General features: G+C 42.9%; 2 protein-coding genes across 37 annotated transcripts; both read right to left on the bottom strand.

Moving 5' to 3' along the window:
• Nucleotides 1-45: 45 nt before the first annotated feature.
• LOC139541621 (P-selectin glycoprotein ligand 1-like) lies at nt 46-14,914 on the bottom strand. Of its 34 annotated transcripts, none has more exons than XM_071346451.1 (15): nt 14,663-14,851; nt 14,196-14,468; nt 12,541-12,846; nt 8,701-8,757; nt 7,204-7,251; nt 7,034-7,090; nt 5,644-5,691; nt 5,451-5,530; nt 4,305-4,352; nt 4,114-4,170; nt 2,321-2,368; nt 2,151-2,207; nt 972-1,019; nt 781-837; nt 46-511 (listed from the first exon to the last, which is right to left on the bottom strand). In XM_071346451.1, exons 1-15 carry the CDS (start codon nt 14,718-14,720, stop codon nt 413-415), a joined length of 1,341 nt encoding a protein of 446 aa, XP_071202552.1. In that variant the 5' UTR covers nt 14,721-14,851; the 3' UTR covers nt 46-412. The 34 variants fall into 34 exon arrangements, 32 of the variants coding, with proteins under 32 accessions (XP_071202552.1, XP_071202550.1, XP_071202551.1 ...); XM_071346449.1 differs by having other exon boundaries at nt 5,474-5,530; nt 14,663-14,847; XM_071346450.1 differs by having other exon boundaries at nt 46-514; nt 14,663-14,847.
• Nucleotides 14,915-16,758: 1,844 nt separating this feature from the next.
• Nucleotides 16,759-21,514, bottom strand: LOC139541626 (torsin-1A-interacting protein 2-like). 3 transcript variants are annotated; one of them, XM_071346487.1, is made up of 8 exons: nt 21,325-21,514; nt 20,778-20,873; nt 20,497-20,676; nt 19,850-20,011; nt 19,598-19,741; nt 19,399-19,521; nt 19,255-19,305; nt 16,759-19,123 (listed from the first exon to the last, which is right to left on the bottom strand). In XM_071346487.1, exons 1-8 carry the CDS (start codon nt 21,392-21,394, stop codon nt 18,324-18,326), a joined length of 1,626 nt encoding a protein of 541 aa, XP_071202588.1. In that variant the 5' UTR covers nt 21,395-21,514; the 3' UTR covers nt 16,759-18,323. The 3 variants fall into 3 exon arrangements, with proteins under 3 accessions (XP_071202588.1, XP_071202589.1, XP_071202586.1); XM_071346488.1 differs by having other exon boundaries at nt 19,850-19,996; nt 20,778-20,876; XM_071346485.1 differs by having other exon boundaries at nt 20,778-20,876.
• Between the last annotated feature and the right edge of the window lie 1,310 nt (nt 21,515-22,824).

Here is a 22,824-nt window from a genome sequence, read left to right on the forward strand (position 1 = left end):
CACGGTATATTGGCTGGTCTAAATAAAACAGAAAAATCACAAAAATCCTGTTTCTCAAGAGGTTTATTATGAACATATGATATTAATCAAACAGCATGCTTTATGTTAGTTACAATGTTTATGTTTGACTGTTCTTCTTTGGCATTTTTCCAGTAAATTATTATTTGTAGGATATATGTTTGCTTTAATTTTAATAGTTAGGTTTAAAAAAAAAGTTATACAGCAGGCAGTACATGAGGAAAGTTGTTATAGGAAAGGTGCGTGTAGGCAGGCTAGAGACCTACATTGGCATTTAACACATAGGACAAAAAAAAACTTGAGAACATAAGATGAAGCTGATGTCATGGTGGTCAGCAGCCATCAGGATGGTTCTCGGGACCACTAGGGGGTGACTTGCGTTTCCTCTGTTTGATCAGGTGAGCCAGGGTGCCCAGGAAGCAGAGAATGGATAGGGATCCCACTGTGGAGCCCAGTGCAACCATGGCCGTGGTGGTGGAGCTGGAGGCCTCCACTGCTGGAGAACATAGTCAAACCATCATCACATTGATGAAGAGGTAGAAAACTCAACCAACCCCTTGTCAAATTGGCTTTAGTCAACACCATGTAGATCACTGGTCTTTCATTGAGTTTGAAAAGTCCTGCATGCTACATGAATAAGTAGCCTAATATTTACTTTAGTGATAAGTAGAATGTATTACTATCATTTTGAATGGCATTCAGACCTCAATCTCATCCATTAAATATATTGTAGAACTGCCTGCCCAGATTTATCCATCTCACCTTGACCTTTGACTTCCGCACTGACAGGTTCTGATGTTTGTGTTTCCATCTGTTCAGCTGACAAAGGAATAACAGCACAGTAAAAAAAATAAGTAGGAACAAATATTCTATTAGTTTTATCTTCAGTCTGAAATGTGGAGACGCCCAAAAGATGAAATTCAATTCTATTACATTTTATATAGAAAACTCACGAGACGTGGCAGTGCTTCTGGGATCATTATAGTCATCACCAGCATCACCTGACAACAACAAATCAATCAAGCGTCATCACACTAATGAAGAGGTGGAAACTCATTTTTAATGGCATTCAGACCTCAATCTCATTCATTAAATATAGAACTGCCTGCTCAGATTGATCTACGTATCTCACATTGACTTTCGCCGTCCTTATTTTAAATATCTGCATTTACATTTTAGTCATTTAGCAGAAGCTCTTATCCAGAGCGACTTACAGTAGTTAGGAAATACATTTTCTTACTTTTTTATACTGAGCAGGCAGTATTTAATGGATGAGATTGATTTCTGAATGCCATGAAAAAATGATAGTAATATATTCTACTTATCACTAAAGTAAATATTAGGCTACTTATTCATGTAGCATGCAGGACTTTTCAAACTCAATGAAAGACCAGCGATCTACATGGTGTTGAGTAAAGCCAACTTAACAAGGGGTTGGTTGAGTTTCCACCTCTAAATCAGTTGCTGCTTTCAAGACAACTGGGAAATCCCCCCCCAAAAAACGAGGTCAAATCATGACGTCAGTGATCTTCAGGTCGGAAAGTCGGAGCTCTAGAAAGATGCCAGAGGTTCCGACTTGGAATTCCAAGCTCATATTTTTCAGAGTTACCAGTTGTCTTGAACCCACTGAAGTTGGAAGTTGGAGATATCTGTGTTCACAGTTCCCCGTTGCTTTGAATGCAGCAACAGTCAAACCATCATCAAAGTTGCCACGTACAAAACAACTGGGAACTCGGAACTCAAGAACTCTCCGACTTCTGACTTTAGTGCCTTCAAAACAACTGGGAACTCAGAAATCTCAGACTTCTGACTTTAGTGCCTTCAAAACAATTGGGAACTCTGGGAAAAAAAATGAGCTCCGACTTGGGAAAAATAATTTTTAACGGTCATCCAACTCGGAAACTCTGGTATCTTTCTAGAGCTCCCCTTGTCAAATTGGCTTTACACAACACCATGTAGATCACTGGTCTTTCATTGAGTTTGAAAAGTCCTGCATGCTACATGAATAAGTAGCCTAATATTTACTTTAGTGATAAGTAGAATGTATTACTATCATTTTGAATGGCATTCAGACCTCAATCTCATCCATTAAATATACTGTAGAACTGCCTGCTCAGATTTATCCACCTCACCTTGACCTTTGCCTTCCGTACTGACAGGTTCTGACGTTTGTGTTTCCATCTGTTCAGCTGACAAAGGAATAACAGGAACAAATATTCTATTCGTTTTATCTTCAGTCTGAAATGTGGAGACGCCCAAAAGATGACATTCAATTCTATTACATTTTATATAGAATACTCACGAGACGTGGCAGTGCTTCTGGGATCATTATAGTCATCACCAGCATCACCTGACAACAACAAATCAATCAACCGTCATCACACTAATGAAGAGGTGGAAACTCATTTTTAATGGCATTCAGACCTCAATCTCATTCATTAAATATAGAACTGCCTGCTCAGATTGATCTACGTATCTCACATTGACCACCGCCTTCCTTATTTAACATTTCTGCATTTACATTTTAGTCATTTAGCAGAAGCTCTTATCCAGAGCTACTTACAGTAGTGAGGAAATACATTTTCTTACTTTTTGTACTGAGTTTTTTGTACTTTGTCATACTTTTTGATACTGAGTACTTGAACTCGTGCAGCGTTCAAAACAGCTGGGAACTCGGAATGGGAAATCTCTGACTTCTGAGCGTTCAAGACAACTGGTAACTCAAAAGAAACCAATTTCCGACTGGGAACTTTTTCTTTTAACTATAATCCATTTCGGAATTCCAAGCCGGGAAGTTGGGCCTCTTTCTAGAGATCTGACGTTCAGACCTGAACATGACTGACGTCAGAGTTCCCAGTTGTCGTGAAAGCACCATCGGGACTCTAAAATCTCTGACTTCCTACTTCACTGCCTTCAAGACAACTGGGAACTCGGGAAAGAAAACAAGCTCCGACTGGGAAAATCGTTATCAACGGTCATCCAACTTGGAATTCCAAGTCGGAAAACTCAGGCATCTTTCTAGAGCTCCCCTTGTCAAGTTGGCTTTACTCAACACCATGTAGATAAAAAAAAAAAAAATTTTTAATTAACAAAACAACGAGGTTAAAATCATGACGTCAGTGATCTTCAGGTCGGAAAGTCGGAACACTAGAAAGATGCCAGAGTTTCCAACTTGGAATTCCAAGCTCATATTTTTCAGAGTTACCAGTTGTCTTGAACCCACTGAAGTCAGAAGTTGGAGATATCTGTGTTCACAGTTCCCTGTTGCTTTGAATGCAGCAACAGTCAAACCATCATCAAAGTTGCCACATTCAAAACAACTGGGAACTGGGAACTCAGAACTCTCCGACTTCTGACTTTAGTGCCTTCAAAACAACTGGGAACTCAGAAATCTCAGACTTCTGACTTTAGTGCCTTCAAAACAATTGGGAACTCTGGGGGAAAAAAAGAGCTCCGACTTGGGAAAAAAATGTTTTAACGGTCATCCAACTCGGAAACTCTGGTATCTTTCTAGAGCTCCCCTTGTCAAATTGGCTATACACAACACCATGTAGATCACTGGTCTTTCATTGAGTTTGAAAAGTCCTGCATGCTACATGAATAAGTAGCCTAATATTTACTTTAGTGATAAGTAGAATGTATTACTATCATTTTGAATGGCATTCAGACCTCAATCTCATCCATTAAATATACTGTAGAACTGCCTGCTCAGATTTATTCATCTCACCTTGTGTAACGTCCTGACCAGTGTTCTTATGTGTTTTACTTGTTTAGTGTTGGTCAGGACGTGAGCTGGGTGGGAATTCTATGTTGTGTGTCTAGTTTGTCTGTTTCTGTGTCCAGCCTAATATGGTTCTCAATCAGAGACAGCTGTCAATCGTTGTCCCTGATTGAGAATCATATATAGGTGGCTTGTTTTGTGTTGGGATTTTGTGGGTGATTGTTTCCTGTCTCTGTGTTTGTTCTGCACCAGATAGGACTGTCTCGGTTTGTTATTTGTTAAGTGTTCATGGTTATTGTTTAATTAAACATGTTGAGCACTGGCTACGCTGCATTTTGGTCCTCTCCTTCATCCCAAGAAGAAAGCCGTTACACCTTGACCTTTGCCTTCCGCACTGACAGGTTCTGACGTTTGTGTTTCCATCTGTTCAGCTTACAAAGGAATAACAGCACAGTAAAAAAAATAAGTAGGAACAAATATTCTATTAGTTTTATCTTCAGTCTGAAATGTGGAGACGCTCAAAAGATGAAATTCAATTCTATTACATTTTATATAGAATACTCACGAGACGTGGCAGTGCTTCTGGGATCATTATAGTCATCACCAGCATCACCTGACAACAACAAATCAATCAACCGTCATCACACTAATGAAGAGGTGGAAACTCATTTTTAATGGCATTCAGACCTCAATCTCATTCATTAAATATAGAACTGCCTGCTCAGATTGATCTACGTATCTCACATTGACCACCGCCTTCCTTATTTTAAATATCTGCATTTACATTTTAGTCATTTAGCAGAAGCTCTTATCCAGAGCGACTTACAGTAGTTAGGAAATACATTTTCTTACTTTTTTATACTGAGCAGGCAGTATTTAATGGATAGATTGAGTTCTGAATGCCATGAAAAAATGATAGTAATATATTCTACTTATCACTAAAGTAAATATTAGGCTACTTATTCATATAGCATGCAGGACTTTTCAAACTCAATGAAAGACCAGCGATCTACATGGTGTTGAGTAAAGCCAACTTAACAAGGGGTTGGTTGAGTTTCCACCTCTAAATCAGTTGCTGCTTTCAAGACAACTGGGAAATCCACCCCCAAAAAACGAGGTCAAATCATGACGTCAGTGATCTTCAGGTCGGAAAGTCGGAGCTCTAGAAAGATGCCAGAGGTTCCGACTTGGAATTCCAAGCTCATATTTTTCAGAGTTACCAGTTGTCTTGAACCCACTGAAGTTGGAGATATCTGTGTTCACAGTTCCCTGTTGCTTTGAATGCAGCAACAGTCAAACCATCATCAAAGTTGCCACGTTCAAAACAACTGGGAACTCGGAACTCAGAACTCTCCGACTTCTGATTTTAGTGCCTTCAAAACAACTGGGAACTCAGAAATCTCAGACTTCTGACTTTAGTGCCTTCAAAACAATTGGGAACTCTGGGAAAAAAATGAGCTCCGACTTGGGAAAAATTATTTTTAACGGTCATCCAACTCGGAAACTCTGGTATCTTTCTAGAGCTCCCCTTGTCAAATTGGCTATACACAACACCATGTAGATCACTGGTCTTTCATTGAGTTTGAAAAGTCCTGCATGCTACATGAATAAGTAGCCTAATATTTACTTTAGTGATAAGTAGAATGTATTACTATCATTTTGAATGGCATTCAGACCTCAATCTCATCCATTAAATATACTGTAGAACTACCTGCTCAGATTTATCCATCTCACCTTGACCTTTGCCTTCCGTACTGACAGGTTCTGACGTTTGTGTTTCCATCTGTTCAGCTGACAAAGGAATAACAGGAACAAATATTCTATTCGTTTTATCTTCAGTCTGAAATGTGGAGACGCCCAAAAGATGACATTCAATTCTATTACATTTTATATAGAATACTCACGAGACGTGGCAGTGCTTCTGGGATCATTATAGTCATCACCAGCATCACCTGACAACAACAAATCAATCAACCGTCATCACACTAATGAAGAGGTGGAAACTCATTTTTAATGGCATTCAGACCTCAATCTCATCCATTAAATATAGAACTGCCTGCTCAGATTGATCTACGTATCACCGCCTTCCTTATTTAACATTTCTGCATTTACATTTTAGTCATTTAGCAGAAGCTCTTATCCAGAGCTACTTACAGTAGTGAGGGCATCTATTTTTGTGCTTTTTGTACTGAGTTTTTTGTACTTTGTCATACTTTTTGATACTGAGTACTTGAACTCGTGCAGCGTTCAAAACAGCTGGGAACTCGGAATGGGAAATCTCTGACTTCGAGCGTTCAAGACAACTGGTAACTCAGAAGAAACCAATTTCCGACTGGGAACTTTTTCTTTTGACGATAATCCAATTCGGAATTCCAAGCCGGGAAGTTGGGCCTCTTTCTAGAGATCTGACGTTCAGACCTGAACATGACTGACGTCAGAGTTCCCAGTTGTCGTGAAAGCACCATCGGGACTCTAAAATCTCTGACTTCCTACTTCACTGCCTTCAAGACAACTGGGAACTCGGGAAAGAAAACAAGCTCCGACTGGGAAAATCGTTATCAACGGTCATCCAACTTGGAATTCCAAGTCGGAAAACTCAGGCATCTTTCTAGAGCTCCCCTTGTCAAGTTGGCTTTACTCAACACCATGTAGATAAAATAAATAAAAAAATAAATTAACAAAACAACAAGGTTAAAATCATGACGTCAGTGATCTTCAGGTCGGAAAGTCGGAGTTCTAGAAAGATGCCAGAGTTTCCAACTTGGAATTCCAAGCTCATATTTTTCAGAGTTACCAGTTGTCTTGAACCCACTGAAGTCAGAAGTTGGAGATATCTGTGTTCACAGTTCCCTGTTGCTTTGAATGCAGCAACAGTCAAACCATCATCAAAGTTGCCACGTTCAAAACAACTGGGAACTCGGAACTCAGAACTCTCCGACTTCTGACTTTAGTGCCTTCAAAACAACTGGGAACTCAGAAATCTCAGACTTCTGACTTTAGTGCCTTCAAAACAATTGGGAACTCTGGGAAAAAAATGATTTTTAACGGTCATCCAACTCGGAAACTCTGGTATCTTTCTAGAGCTCCCCTTGTCAAATTGGCTTTATACAACACCATGTAGATCACTGGTCTTTCATTGAGTTTGAAAAGTTCTGCATGCTACATGAATAAGTAGCCTAATATTTACTTTAGTGATAAGTAGAATGTATTACTATCATCTTTAATGGCATTCAGACCTCAATCTCATCCATTAAATATACTGTAGAACTGCCTGCTCAGATTTATCCACCTCACCTTGACCTTTGCCTTCCGTACTGACAGGTTCTGACGTTTGTGTTTCCATCTGTTCAGCTGACAAAGGAATAACAGGAACAAATATTCTATTCGTTTTATCTTCAGTCTGAAATGTGGAGACGCCCAAAAGATGACATTCAATTCTATTACATTTTATATAGCATACTCACGAGACGTGGCAGTGCTTCTGGGAATATTATAGTCATCACCAGCATCATCTGACAACAACAAATCAACATAGTCAAACCATCATCACACTGATGAAGAGGTGGAATCTCAACCAACCCCTTGTCAAGTTGGCTTTACTCAACACCATGTAGATCGCTGGTCTTTCATTGAGTTTGAAAAGTCATGCATGCTATATGAATAAGTAGCCTAATATTTACTTTAGTGATAAGTAGAATGCATAACTATCATTTTTAATGGCATTCAGACCTCAATCTCATCCATTAAATATAGAACTGCCTGCTCAGATTGATCTAAACTCAGCAAACCAAGAAACGTCCTTTCACTGTCAACTGCGTTTATTTTCAGCAAACTTAACATGTCTAAATATTTGTATGAACATAACAAGATTCAACTAAGACATAAACTGAACAAGTTTCACAGACATGTGACTAACACTAATAACGTGCTCAATATTATTGAGATTCAGGCTCTTTGCTGGCCATGGCAGAACATTGACATTCCTGACATTCACGCACAGAACGAGCAGTATGGCTGGTGGAATTGTCATGCTGGGGGGTCATGTCAGGATGAGCTTGCAGGAAGGGTACCACATGAGGGAGGAGGATGTCTTCCCTGTAACGCACAGCATTGAGATTGCCTGCAATGACAAAAAGCTCAGTCCGATGATGCTGTGACACACCGCCCCAGACCATGACGGTCCCTCCACCTCCAATTCGATCCCTATCCAGAGTACAGGCCCCGGTGTAACGCTCATACCTTTGACGATAAACTCGAATCCGACCATCACCCCTGGTGAGACAAAACTGTGACTCGCCAGTGAAGAGCACTTTTTGACAGTCCTGTCTGATCCAGTGATGGTGGGTTTGTGCCCATAGGCGACGTTGTTGCCGGTGATGTCTGGTGACGACCTGCCTTACAACAGGCCTACAAGCCCTCAGTCCAGCCTCTCTCACCCTATTGCGGACAGTCTGAGCACTGATGGAGGGATTGTGCGTTCCTGGTGTAACTCGGGCAGTTGTTGTTGCCATCCTGTACCTGTCTTGCAGGTGTGATGTTCGGATGTACCGATCCTGTGCAGGTGTTGTTACACGTGGTCTGCCACTGCGAGGACGATCAGCTGTCCGTCCTGTCTCCCTGTAGCGCTGTCTTAGGCGTCTCACAGTACGGACATTGCAATTTATTGCCCTGGCCACATCTGCAGTCCCATGCCTCCTTGCAGCATGTTTAAGGCACGTTCATGCAGATGAGCAGGGACCTTGGGCATCTTTCTTTTGGTGTTTTTCAGAGTCAGTAGAAAGGCCTTTTTAGTGTCCTAAGTTTTCATAACTGTGACCTTAATTGAACAAGCATGGGAAACAGTGTTTAAACCCTTTACAATGAAGATCTGTGAAGTTATTTGGATTTTTACGAATTATCTTTGAAAGACAGGGTCCTGAAAAAGGGACGTTTCTTTTTTTTGCTGAGTTTATTTATCTCACCTTGACCTTCGCCTTCCTTATTTACAGGTTCTGACATTGGTGCTTCCGTGGGTTTAACTGACAAAGGAATAACAGGAATAACAATAGGTTTCTTTACAAATATGCTCAAAAGTCAAGCAGTTTAAAAAACAGATACACTTCATAATAACAATAATGACAGAGTCACCCAGAGACCCTAGGCTAGGGGTCTCCTGGTTACTTCCTGGTTTTGATTTAACCAACCTGGAAAACCATATCTGTTGAATTCAGGCAATCACTGAACTGATCAATTAGCTCAGTTGGTTTGGTGTGGTGCCTAGTAGGAACAGAACTCTGCAGTAGGTGCAGCACTCCAGGGAAAGGGTTCCCTACCCCTGCCATATGCTATCTGGGAAAGGTGTGTTTTGAGTTTTCAAAAAAATAATTATGAGTTGACTGCGTCTGTATAGCCTACTAACATAGAACCTACTAACATAGAACCTACTAACATAGAACCTACTAACAAAGAACATACTGTCACGATCGTGTGGAAGAGATTCGGACCAAAACGCAGCATGAGGAAAATAAGCCATCTTCTTTTAATAAATGAACGAAGATGAACATGAAACAAAAACACTATTACAAACAAACAAAACAACAACAAATGATCGTGAAGCTAAATAACGCAAGTGCCCAGACAAGCAACAAACGTTAAACAAGACAACTACCCACAAAAGCCTACTGCCTATGGCTACCTTAAATATGGCTCCCAATCAGAGACAAATGAATGACAGCTGTCTCTGATTGAGACCCAATCTAGGCAGCCATAGACATAACTAGACAACCTAACAATACTCTATCCCATACACATACAACACCCATAGACTAACCAAAACACACACAACATACAATGCCCACCCCAACTCACGCCCTGACCAACTAAACATAATCAAAATAACATAAAAATAGGTCAGGAACGTGACATAACCCCCCCCTCAAGGTGCGTACTCCGAACGCACCACCAAAAGTCTAGGGGAGGGTCTGGGTGGGCATCTGTCCACGGTGGTGGCTCCGGCTCTGGACGCTGTCCCCACACCACCATAGTCACTCCCCGCTTCCGTATCCCCCCCCAATGACCACCCTCCAACTAAACCCACCTAACTGAAGGGGCAGCATCGGGATAAGGGGCAGCACCGGGATAAGGGGCAGCACCGGGATGAGGGACGACAGCTCCGGGCTGAGGGACGGCAGCTCCGGGCTGAGGGACGGCAGCTCCGGGCTGAGGGACGGCAGCTCCGGGCTGAGGGACGGCAGCTCCGGACTGGCTGGCGGATCCTGGCTGGCTGGCGGCTCTGGCTGGTCATGGCTGGCTGACGGCTCTGGCTGGTCATGGCTGGCTGACGGCTCTGGCTGGTCATGGCTGGCTGACGGCTCTGGCTGGTCATGGCTGGCTGACGGCTCTGGCTGGTCATGGCTGGCTGACGGCTCTGGCTGGTCATGGCTGGCTGACGGCTCTGGCTGGTCATGGCTGGCTGACGGCTCTGGCTGGTCATGGCTGGCTGACGGCTCTCGCTGATCCGGTCTGGCGGAAGGCTCTGGCTGATCCGGTCTGGCGGAAGGCTCTGGCTGATCCGGTCTGGCGGAAGGCTCTGGCTGATCCGGTCTGGCGGAAGGCTCTAGCTGATCCGGTCTGGCGGAAGGCTCTGGCTGATCCGGTCTGGCGGAAGGCTCTGGCTGATCCGGTCTGGCGGAAGGCTCTGGCTGATCCGGTCTGGCGGAAGGCTCTGGCTGATCCGGTCTGGCGGAAGGCTCTGGCTGATCCGGTCTGGCGGAAGGCTCTAGCGGCTCCTGTCTGGCGGACGGCTCTGTAGGCTCATGGCAGACGGGCGGCTCTGCAGGCTCATGGCAGACGGGCGGCTTTGCAGGCTCATGGCAGACGGACAGTTCAGACGGCGTATGGCAGACGGGCAGTTCAGACGCCGCTGGGCAGACGGGCAGTTCAGGCGCCGCTGGGCAGACGGGCAGTTCAGGCGCCGCTGGGCAGACGGGCAGTTCAGGCGCCGCTGGGCAGACGGGCAGTTCAGGCGCCGCTGGGCAGACGGGCAGTTCAGGCGCCGCTGGGCAGACGGGCAGTTCAGGCGCCGCTGGGCAGACGGGCAGCTCAGGCGCCGCTGGGCAGACGGCAGACTCTGGCCGGCTGAGACGCACTGTAGGCCTGGTGCGTGGTACCGGAACTGGAGGTACCGGGCTAAGGACACGCACCTCAGGGCGAGTGCGGGGAGAAGGAACAGTGCGTCCAGGGCTCTGGAGACGCACAGGAGGCTTGGTGCGTGGTGCCGGAACTGGAGGCACTGGGCTGGAGACACGCACCATAGGGAGAGTGCGTGGAAGAGGAACAGGGCTCTGGAGATGCACTGGAAGCCTGGTGCGTGGTGTAGGCACTGGTGGTACTGGACTGGGGTGGGAAGGTGGCGCCGGATATACCGGACCGTGAAGGAGGACACGTGCTCTTGAGCACCGAGCCTCCCCAACCTTACCAGGTTGAATGGTCCCCGTAGCCCTGCCAGTGCGGCGAGGTGGAATAGCCCGCACTGGGCTATGCAGGCGAACCGGGGACACCACCTGTAAGGCTGGTGCCATGTACACCGGCCCGAGGAGACGTACTGGAGGCCAGATACGTTGGGCCGGCTTCATGGCATCCGGCTCGATGCCCAACCTAGCCCTCCCAGTGCGGCAAGGTGGAATAGCCCGCACTGGGCTAAGCACGCGTACTGGGGACACCGTGCGCTTTACCGCATAACACGGTGTCTGACCAGTACGACGCCCTCTTACTCCACGGTAAGCCCGGGGAGTTGGCTCAGGTATCCAACCCGGCTTCGCCACACTCCCCTTTAGCCCCCCCCCAAGAAATTTTTGGGTGAGCCTCTCGGGCTTCCAGCCTCTCTTACGTGCTGCCTCCTCATACCAGCGCTCCTGGGCTGTGGCTGCCTTCTTCTCCTCCCTCAAGCGGCGATTCACACCAACCTTAGCCCAGGGTCCTTCTCCATTGAAAATTTGCTCCCAACTCCATTCCTCTTCTCTCCATTGCTTTAGTTCCTTCCCTCCTTCCTCAATCCGCTTGGTCCTGTTGTGGTGGGTAGTTCTGTCACGATCGTGTGGAAGAGATTCGGACCAAAACGCAGCATGAGGAAAATAAGCCATCTTCTTTTAATAAATGAACGAAGATGAACATGAAACAAAAACACTCTTACAAACAAACAAAACAACAACAAATGATCGTGAAGCTAAATAACGCAAGTGCCCAGACAAGCAACAAACGTTAAACAAGACAACTACCCACAAAAGCCTACTGCCTATGGCTACCTTAAATATGGCTCCCAATCAGAGACAAATGAATGACAGCTGTCTCTGATTGAGACCCAATCTAGGCAGCCATAGACATAACTAGACAACCTAACAATACTCTATCCCATACACATACAACACCCATAGACTAACCAAAACACACACAACATACAATGCCCACCCCAACTCACGCCCTGACCAACTAAACATAATCAAAATAACATAAAAATAGGTCAGGAACGTGACACATACTAACATTCAGCCTACTAACATAGAGTCAACTAACATAGAGTCAACTAACATAGAGCCTACTAACATAGAGACTACTAACATAAAGCCTACTAACATTCAGCCTACTAACATAGAGACTACTAACATAGAGCCTACTAACATTCAGCCTACTAACATGGAGCAAATTAACAGAGTAAACTAACATAGAGTCTACTAACATAGAGCTGACTAACACAGAACCCAACTAACATAGAGTCTACTGTATTAAATATACTGTATGAAATACCTAAAATTGAAACAACTTACCCTGGAAATGTATGGTAAGACGAGCCTTTTCAGTAAAGCGGTTAGGGCCAATAGTAAGATTGGTTTCACACTGATAATCTGTTTTGCTAGTGCCCATCTGATTCCTAGAAGACCACGTGTGATCACAAAATCTGTCACCATCACAGTTTTTGGAGTGTTCTGTTTCAAGCTTCTCAAGGTGGAAGAGACGCATCTCAACGTTGCCATCATCTCCGTGGTAAACTTTTGTCAGTGTGCATTTCACCTTAAAAGGTTGACCAGAGACAGGGTTCTCTGGCACCGTGGACAGAACAGGCACCGGGAAAGCTAGAGGAGTAGAGACCATGATATATATCAGTTAAGGAGCAGAGAATAGAGTAAATTTAACTAGCCAATACATAATCACAGTTAAGGAGTAGAGAATAGAGTAAATTTAACTAGCCGATACGTAATCACAGTTAAGGAGCAGAGAATAGAGTAAATTTAACTTGCCGATACATAATCACAGTTAATGAGTAGAGAATAGAGTAAATTTAACTAGCCGATACGTAATCACAGTTAAGGAGCAGAGAATAGAGTAAATTTAACTTGCCGATACGTAATCACAGTTAAGGAGCAGAGAAGAGAGTAAATTTAACTAGCCGATACATAATCACAGTTAAGGAGTAGAGAATAGAGTAAATTTAACTAGCCGATACGTAATCACAGTTAAGGAGCAGAGAAGAGAGTAAATTTAACTTGCCGATACGTAATCACAGTTAATGAGCAGAGAAGAGAGTAAATTTAACTAGCCGATACGTAATCACAGTTAAGGAGCAGAGAAGAGAGTAAATTTAACTAGCCGATACATAATCACAGTTAAGGAGTAGAGAATAGAGTAAATTTAACTAGCCGATACGTAATCACAGTTAAGGAGCAGAGAAGAGAGTAAATTTAACTTGCCGATACGTAATCACAGTTAATGAGCAGAGAAGAGAGTAAATTTAACTTGCCGATACATAATCACAGTTAAGGAGCAGAGAAGAGAGTAAATTTAACTTGCCGATACATAATCACAGTTAAGGAGCAGAGAAGAGAGTAAATTTAACTTGCCGATACATAATCACAGTTAAGGAGTAGAGAATAGAGTAAATTTAACTAGCCGATACATAATCACAGTTAAGGAGCAGAGAAGAGAGTAAATTTAACTTGCCGATACATAATCACAGTTAAGGAGCAGAGAAGAGAGTAAATTTAACTAGCCGATACATAATCACAGTTAAGGAGTAGAGAATAGAGTAAATTTAACTAGCCGATACATAATCACAGTTAAGGAGTAGAGAATAGAGTAAATTTAACTAGCCGATACATAATCACAGTTAAGGAGTAGAGAATAGAGTAAATTTAACTAGCCGATACATAATCACAGTTAAGGAGCAGAGAAGAGAGTAAATTTAACTAGCCGATACATAATCACAGTTAAGGAGTAGAGAATAGAGTAAATTTAACTAGCCGATACATAATCACAGTTAAGGAGCAGAGAAGAGAGTAAATTTAACTAGCCGATACGTAATCACAGTTAAGGAGCAGAGAAGAGAGTAACTTTAACTAGCCGATACGTAATTCCAGTTAAGGGGTAGAGAAGCTGACTTTTAAACCCATTGACCTACATAAATGATCCCAGGTCAGTAACTTACAGTAAACTCTGAGCTGGATTGTTTCCTTCTTCTGTTTTCTACATTTTGCTGCTGTGCAGGTATACTTTCCCTCGTGATTCGGGTGTACAGCTGCAATATGTAGATAACTTCTGTTTTTTGTGGTATTCTGAGGGACATCGCTCTCGTCTAGTTCCATCCAGCGTGGTCTGCCCTGGGGGCAGGTTGTCTCACAGATCAAGGTCACAGCATCTCCCACCTTGACAAGGGGTTTGGCTGGGCTAACAGTGATCTCTTTAGCACAGAGTGCAGGATCTAAATAAAAGTTGTTAACCGGTAACAGTAAATGACATGGTCTATTGAATATGATTTTTTTTTTTTACAGTCTTATAGATAGCTTTGTTTTACACAAATCTTAAGTTAGTCACTTCAAACTTTTTTTTCAACAATAAACATTACATTATTGTTAATACATATATTTAAGAAAAAGTAGAATGGAGGATGGGTACCTCTAAGAGCCAGCAGAAGGTAGCAGAGTAAACAGTGATAGGATTGCAGGTACTCCATTGTCCTCTTCAGTAGTCTCCTGTGACTGTAGTCTGCAAGAGCTCCAGTGGAACTGACAACTGAGATGAGGGGAATTCACATCAGTTCATACACTCTACAGCAGGCCAGGCAGTTCCTGGCCCCCCTGCAGGGCACTCTACAGCAGACTCCTTCCTGTCTTCCCAGGCCTGCCAACATCCTCACACGCAAACCCAGGAGCATTAACATTGGGACAATTGATATGTTTTTATCTGTGTGTGTATCTGCACAGAATAACAATGGCTGTGTTTTTGTTTAAATTTTTAGCAATTTTGTAAGTTAAATAAAGCTCTTATCTAGAAATGATCATCTTCCAGAAGGCACAGATTAGCAATTTTCATAATCTAAGTATAAAAATAATATTTAGAATTTTTCTGGCCTCATTTCAAATTTAACAGGAAAAGGAGTAACGCAAAATATCTGTTTGTCTTGTTTCACGTTCAGACAAAACAACTAAAAGTCTTTTGAGATCTGAGGTAAATGAGTAGATTTAATATATGAGTCTATCATGACATTACTTCAACAGCCTAATCAACAGGGAAACAGCCTTACTGACAAGGAAAGTGATGGGCAGGTTAAAACAAGGGGCTGGAGATTCCCTCTATCAAACAGGATGATTTTTTTATTTAACCTTTTATTTAACTAGGCAAGTCAGTTAAGAACAAATTGTTATTTACAATGACGGCCTACCCAGGCCAAACCCGGACGACGCTGGGCCAATTGTGCTCTGTTACGCACGCCTCTGAGAAGAAGGAACGCAACACCCTGCTGCAACTCAACTCCCCGTGAAGCAAAAGAGGTATGAACTGTAGGTGCGAGAAAGGACGTAACATGCTCCGCCCTATGGAACTCCCAATCACGGTTGGTTGTGATACAGCCTGGAATCGAACCAGGGTCTGTAGTGACGACTTTTGCACTGAGATGCAGTGCCTTTGACCGCTACGCCACTCGGGAGCCCATCTGGCAAGGAAGAGACGGGGGGGGTTTGGCTTTCCATATCTGGTGGGGGTTCCTGGGTAGTTAATTATCGCTCTATACCAAGGTCAGGAGGAAGTATTTAACAAAGGAACATTCTAGATTAAAGTCAATCTGTGAAAAGCTTGTTAAAAAAATAAAGTGTTACCTAATTTTACAGCCCCCCCGTTCCATAAACAGTCAATGGTGCGGAAACTCGAATATAACCTATGACCCCTTCTCTCAGTGAAGGACAGGTATTTTTGTTTTGTAATAAATATGTATCTCTTTAAACCAGTGGAGCAGAAATATAATGACCAGAGAATAATTTTATACAAAATGTAGAAGTCTTATTTTATTAAAATGTCTTTCTCCTCCAACATCAGCATGTTTCTCTTTATTTTGCTTCATCAACAGGAAACATCTTATGCCACTTCATGAGAACAGCTATTGTTTCTACTGTGTGCTACCACCAAGGTCAGTTTTAACCTCTACCATTGAAATCCCCCTTTCCCTGAAAACTGGTGCTGGAGGTAGGGCTGCCATAACCTTACCCACAGGATAACTGCTCGAGAAAGAGTCAACTGGTGGACGAGAATAGGGCTGTCACGGTGCGTGATATCACGAAATGTACAAGAGTCACGAAGTTAAATGAGGTTATGATAACGTTACCATAGGATGTCAGTTGAGAAAAATTCCCTGCCTTGGAAGCTTGTCTGTTGTTCTGTTATTCCACAAGATACAGTAGGTTTTATTCAGGGATAGACAGTTTATTTCCTGCCGATGTCACTGTTCAAGAGTCCACACATTTCACAATCAGCTCTTCCTTTTGATACTCAACCCTCAGTGAGCGATTCTAACAATAGGCCATCATTACCAGCCCATTAGTGAGGGGAACAGGCCACAGATAATATAAATCAAGAGACTTCCTGCAAAAAAGACCATTAGTACTGTTCTAGAACGAGCATCCCTGTGGATAACAGGTGAATAATCGTATCATGACACTATAACTTCGTTCCTCAAGCCAAGAAAAACATATCCCCTCAGATTAATAAAGTCAATAAGCAACTATTAAAATATTTTATTATTATAGGAAAACCAAAACAATCAAAGAGAACATACTTATTCAGGTGAAAGCAATACAGAATATCTTCGTTACAACAACAGAGCATAAAACTAGAAAATATTTCTCAGTGGAAAGAAAATAGTTGGTGTGCTGGGACAGGTTGTTGAATTACTTGGTTCAACATTCATCTTCATCACTGAGTAATTTGGTACAACGTATCAAATATAATCTAAATCTCACCAATTAAAATATTCTATAAGGCACAATGTCTGACTGGCAATACCAGTTATGTGATATACATTTTTGATTGACTGTTCCAATCAGTTCAGATTATACTGCTAAATTATGCCAACACTTATTCTGCAAATAATCTAGAATTGTTTACTTCATTAAGACACTCAAGCATTTTGAGAAAAAAAAAAAGCATCATAGCAGTAAGAATCTGATAAATTACAGCGATCTCTCTCCTCCCAGAATTCTTGGAATTTCAGTGTGAAAAGTATCATATTCAACATCTCTTCTCTGTACCCCCACCCCCCTCCCCCGCCGGCCAACTTGTCCTATAAAAATAGAACTACCACTGAACAATTATTTCAAAATATTTCCAATAGTCATTTAATAATATTTTTCATTAAGCAAATACTATAACACACACACACACACACACACACACAGAGAGTGAGAGAGATAAACAAACCTAATGCAGCATCCCAAATTACGATTATTTCCGTCTTCATGTCTGCCAATCCTCGAGGTAAGCTGGTAGGTCGAAAATGTAAAACCAGAGAATTAGTGCAAGACATTTCAGCCAAATATGCAGGGAATGGAGGTATTGAAATTATGTTTTTAAAATATGTATACATGAGCGTTTAACAGCAGAAAAGGAACTCAGTTTCAGTCATTTTACCAATGCAAGGATCAGTGGTGAAATCCTGGAATTTAGACTCAGATTCAATTTCATGCAGCAACAAACACTTTAAATGGAATAGCAAAACAACTTTCTTTTTTTCAATTAAAATCAAGGTAACGATTTCATTTTCAGTACAGTAGAAAAGACAAAACAAGAAAAACGTGAAACAATAGACATCATATTATAAAATCAATGCTGTACATCTTCCCTATAAAGCAAACTTTGGGTCTGAAATAAAAACAGCCCACAACAAACTGTTGTCATCAACCCAGACCGTCACTCTGTAATTACTTCCTGATTTCAGCAGCTGGCCGTTGTGAAATTATCAGAAATAGGACAGAGGACCAGAAAGAGAGGACATCTCAGTTAAAACTAAACAGTGCAGTTGGGCTGAATATTAAATGTTGGTTTGGATCTCTCAGCATAGAAATCTCTATTAAGAGCATATGACCTCTGGAAGATATCACCTCTAGTTCCTAGAGTTCACCTGTGAAGTCTAAAAATAATCCAGAGACACAGAGCACCTCGGTGTGTCTTCATACCATCACCCCTCAGCTACAGAGCCACAGCTACTCCAGAGCTCCATAAAGACGGAGAGGAGCCCAGCCCAGCGAGCCTGCTCCTACCTAGCCAGAAGTCTCCTGTAGCTGCCAGTTCAGTCCATGCATCCTCCCTGCTCTATGCTCTCCTCTACTGCCACCGGCAGGACCAGGTGGGAGATACGGCTCCATAGTCCACTCAGCTTGTCCAGGTCCATCCGATTATAGGAGCCAGGCTTGTCTGAGCTGTTACTTTCCACAAAGGTTTCCGTAATATAATCCTGGACCCTCTCCTCCACCTCATTCAGACTGAGCTCCTTCCCTAACTCCTCCTCAGGCAGCAGCACAGTGAAGAGCAGGAACACCTCTTTGTAGGCTGCATTCTCGTGGTCACAGTAGCGGTAGAATATGATTGTGGAACCCGGGGGCAGCTCCTCAAAGCGGTGGATGACGGCTACGGGCTGGTCCCCCTCGAAGGCTCGCCCCAGCTGGGTGTCGATGTCCAGCTTGACCTGGTCGCTGTCCTGGCCAGCCTTGCTGGCCCCGTCGATGTGGATGGAGGAGGCGTTGAGGGCAGAGGAGAAGGCGGAGGCCAGACGCAGGGCAAGGCAGTGCAGCGTCTTCTCCCCCCTGCGGCCTGCTGTCAGCATCAGGCTGACTGGCTCCGTGGGCCGGGCCGTCTGGAGGTGCCTCTCCAGGTGGATCCTGCTCCTCCTCCACAGCTCAGAGCGCTGCCCGGGGAACAGGGCCTCCAGAGCAGATAACTGAGAAACAAACTTCCCCTCTCTCACAGGCCAGGCTGGATGGTCTCCACCCCCTGAAGGCCTGCGGGGCAGTGGGAGGTGCTGGTAGGCCAGAAGACCCAGAACACCAGAGACAAGCAGCACCAGAGCCTGACACAGTTTCCACATGCACCCTGCAGGGATGAGAAGATGACCATGTTTAATTCCAGAAACAAATGCAAATATAAATAATATTCAAATGCCTCCTACTTTAGGACAATTCAAGGAGAATTTAAAAAAAATATATATATTTTTTAAAACTTACCCCCAAAAGCTTTCTCAGGAATTGCCTTGATAACAGCTGATTTCTTAATATCTTAAAATAGAAAAATATTCATATTGAAATAGTACTGAAATAATCTCAAACACTACTTCCTCAATAAAAATGCACCAGTATACATAACGGTACCTTGTTTTCTGAGTTTGGTAGTTTGTTTTCGAGTAGGAATATTGTTCACCCGACAGCTCGATGTGTAGGACTCTTCAGAGGTGGGGTAACCTCTCATACTATGATGGTTAGCGCTGGGCAATCCTACGCAGAGAACAGTGTTTAAAATACATAACACTTTAGATTGACTAGGAAAACTACATTAGCTTTGTCATTTTACCAGTTTTTTTGTCTTTCCTCTCCATATTATCCTTGTACTCTGCCATGCTGCTAGTCTTGTAAGTCAGAATCTCTGGTCGGTTCTCCAGGGGTCTGAGTTGGGTTGCAGGCTTGGTACCAGACGCAGCTCTTCTTGACGCTTCCACTGAAAACAAAACAAAACACATGAAAAGCCCCTTCAGAGAAAAATATCAGTCTGATATTCTCTGATCTTTAGAGATCGTCAAGATTACAGGTTAAAATTAGGTCCTACTTCTCTTGGTTTTCAACAGATCTGTTTTCAGCTCCTCGGTTGTATGAATGGAACTGCGACTCATTAGGTACAACCTGGGATCTACAATCTCTTGGGAGCCAACACGAACCGTCTTCGGTACGTTCACATTCACGCGCCCCATCATAGCTGTATCAAAGGGACCTGTTACAGGATGGGTAAGCCACAGGACAATCATCAAGCCTAGTATGCACCATTAAAGCTGCAATATGTAACTCTTTGGGCACACCAACCAAATTCACATAGAAATGTGAGTTATAGATCTGTCTTTATAGATCTGTCTTTCTCAATTAAAGCATTTCTATGCTTCCCGTTATTACGTTTCTTTTTGTGTGTGTCTTTTACTTTGGGATTTTGTACACCAGCTTCAAACAGCTGAATATACAATATTTGTGGTTATTGAAATTATATTTCACAGCAGTTTAGATGGTACAATGATTCTCTACATCATGACTGCTTGTTTTGACACAAACTGAAATTAGGCAAACTAGTTTTTGCAACCAGGAAATGGCGGAGCGATTTTTGCATATTGGGTTAAGGGGAAAAAACCCATCAAGAATCAGTTAAGTTTCCTATATGTGAATTTGGTCGGGTTGGGGTGAACGGTAATGCGGTCCTCCTAAACTCACGTTTATGCTGTGTGACATTGTGATGGGAGGAGTCTTCCTCTGAACTCATCTCCTGGTCCTCGTTCTGCTCCGAGTCCAGATCTTCATCCCCAGTGGTCTCCTGGACATCCATCTTATCCTCATCACAACTGCCATCCCCTGCCACTCCGATCTCTGACTTAGTCTTCTTGCCAGGGGACTCTGAGTTGGGAAAGGAAAGCAGTAGATAAAGAAGTACTACAATCTCAATCATCTGTTTAACCTCCACAAGCCTCTACGACTAGTAGCCTATTGACTTTTACCATCGTCCTCCATGGAGCCATTGACAGGTGTGGACGGGAGCTTGATCTCTTCCCTCCTCCTCTTCAGCGGACCTCTGGGTGTCAACTCTAAAGTAACTGCTGGCAAGGGCGAGAAAATTAGTTTAGTGAGTGACAATAACGTCAGCTAAAAGTTACATCCAAGCTGGATATATCTGACTGCTGACTTCAAAATTATTGACTGGTTAACCATTAACTTAGCTAGCTAACGTTAACTCATAACTAATTAAATTGGAAAGGCTAAGTTTGTAATGAATGAGTAACGTTAGCTCCGGTTAGGCTATTTAATGAGGACCATGTTAATACTTTTAATGACTGCTAATAAAGAGATAGCTAAGTTAACTAGCTAACTAACATGTCAAAACATCGTGTTAACTAGCAAATGTTTGTTTTCATTCATTTTTACGATATAGCGAATTTTGACTTTGTGGGTGTTATCTAGTTTGCGGAAACAGCTAGAGGAAACGGAAGGCTGGCTAGCTAGCTAGGTTATGTAGATAGGATTAGGGTAGCTGCCTGGCTGACAAACCTTTCATCGATTGCCTTGTCGACCTCCTCGCTGGTTGAGCAGAGTTGTTTTGTAAAATCTTAGGATCCATGGTTCCACTCTAAATTATACCTTATAGCGCAAATTAAATATTCACACCTATAGCGCAACTTCTCAAACGCATTTCCTAGGATGGGCCGTTTTTTACAAAACAGGAAATAAGTTGTACGTTCTACAGATTTCGTTGGAAACACATAGCTGGCGAATCTATGTTCCGGATGTAAGCGGTCATTCTACGACTCCACATCTGTCACATTTGTTTTTGCTCCTCTGCAACAAGGGGCAAATTCAAAGCTGGTATTTATCTGAGGAATACGATACAGTGGGTATGTTCATAACACTATAGAAATGCAAATAATGCTGGTAAATGACCACTACAGGGTTTATACGAATAACATTAGCTTGCTAGCCCAAGGATGTACTCTTACATAACACTTCAAATTCTAATAGGGGGGGTCTGAGTTTATGTGACAAAAGAAGCACTCAGAGTGTAGCAGAGAATCATTGTACTATGTCAGGGGTTCCCACATTTTTTCACTCAGGCCCCCCTTCCAGAACTCTCTAAGGTATACAATGACAAAACATCACAAGAGGAACTGATGATGCACTACCCGATTTCGGAATTGCACCTTGTGCATTCTACTATTACAACTTTCAAGAAAACATTTAAAACCGGACTGAGTTCCTTTTTTGGGGGGGTGGTGGGACCCCACCTGCTGACTCCTCGGCCCCACAGTTTGGGAACCACGGTACTATGTAAACCGGTGTTAAATATATTTTCAATAAGCCAAAAATTGTATTTACAGTTGTTTGAAGCTGTGTACAAAAGCAAAATCTTAAGGGCTACTTTGGGATTTTGGCAATTAAGTCCTTTATCTACTTCCCAAGAGTCAGATGAACTCATGGATACCATTTTTATGTCTCTGCATGCAGTATGAAGGAAACTAGTCAGCAATTGCGCTAACGCTAGTTAGCAATCTCCTTCAAACTCCAAGAAAAATACATAAAAATGGAATCCACGGGTTCATTTGACTCTGGGGGAAGTAGATAAAGGGCGTCATTGACAAAATCCTAAAGTATCCCTTTAAGAACAGGAAGCATAGCAATAGCTCACATTGAGTGGCTCAGCAGTCTAAGGCACTGCATCTCAGTGCTAGAGGTGTCACTACAGACCCTGGTTCGATCCCGGGCTGTATCACAACCAGCCGTGATCAGGAGTCTCATAGGGCGGCGCACAATTGGCACAGCATCGTCCGGGTTAGGGGAGGGTTTGACCGGGGTAGGCCACTAATGTAAATAAGAATTTGTTCTTAACTGACTTGCCTAGTTAAATAAAGGTTAAATAAAACAAAAAAAATGTAATTTAACAGATCTAGAGCTTTTTAGACTTGCTTTCAATGAGTGACAGATCTATAACTCACATTTCTATGTGAATTTGGTTGGGTCACCCAAGAAGTTACATATTAAAGATTTAAGCCAGAG

This window comes from Salvelinus alpinus, chromosome 16 (genome assembly GCF_045679555.1).
Source record: "Salvelinus alpinus chromosome 16, SLU_Salpinus.1, whole genome shotgun sequence".
Taxonomy (NCBI): domain Eukaryota; kingdom Metazoa; phylum Chordata; class Actinopteri; order Salmoniformes; family Salmonidae; genus Salvelinus; species Salvelinus alpinus.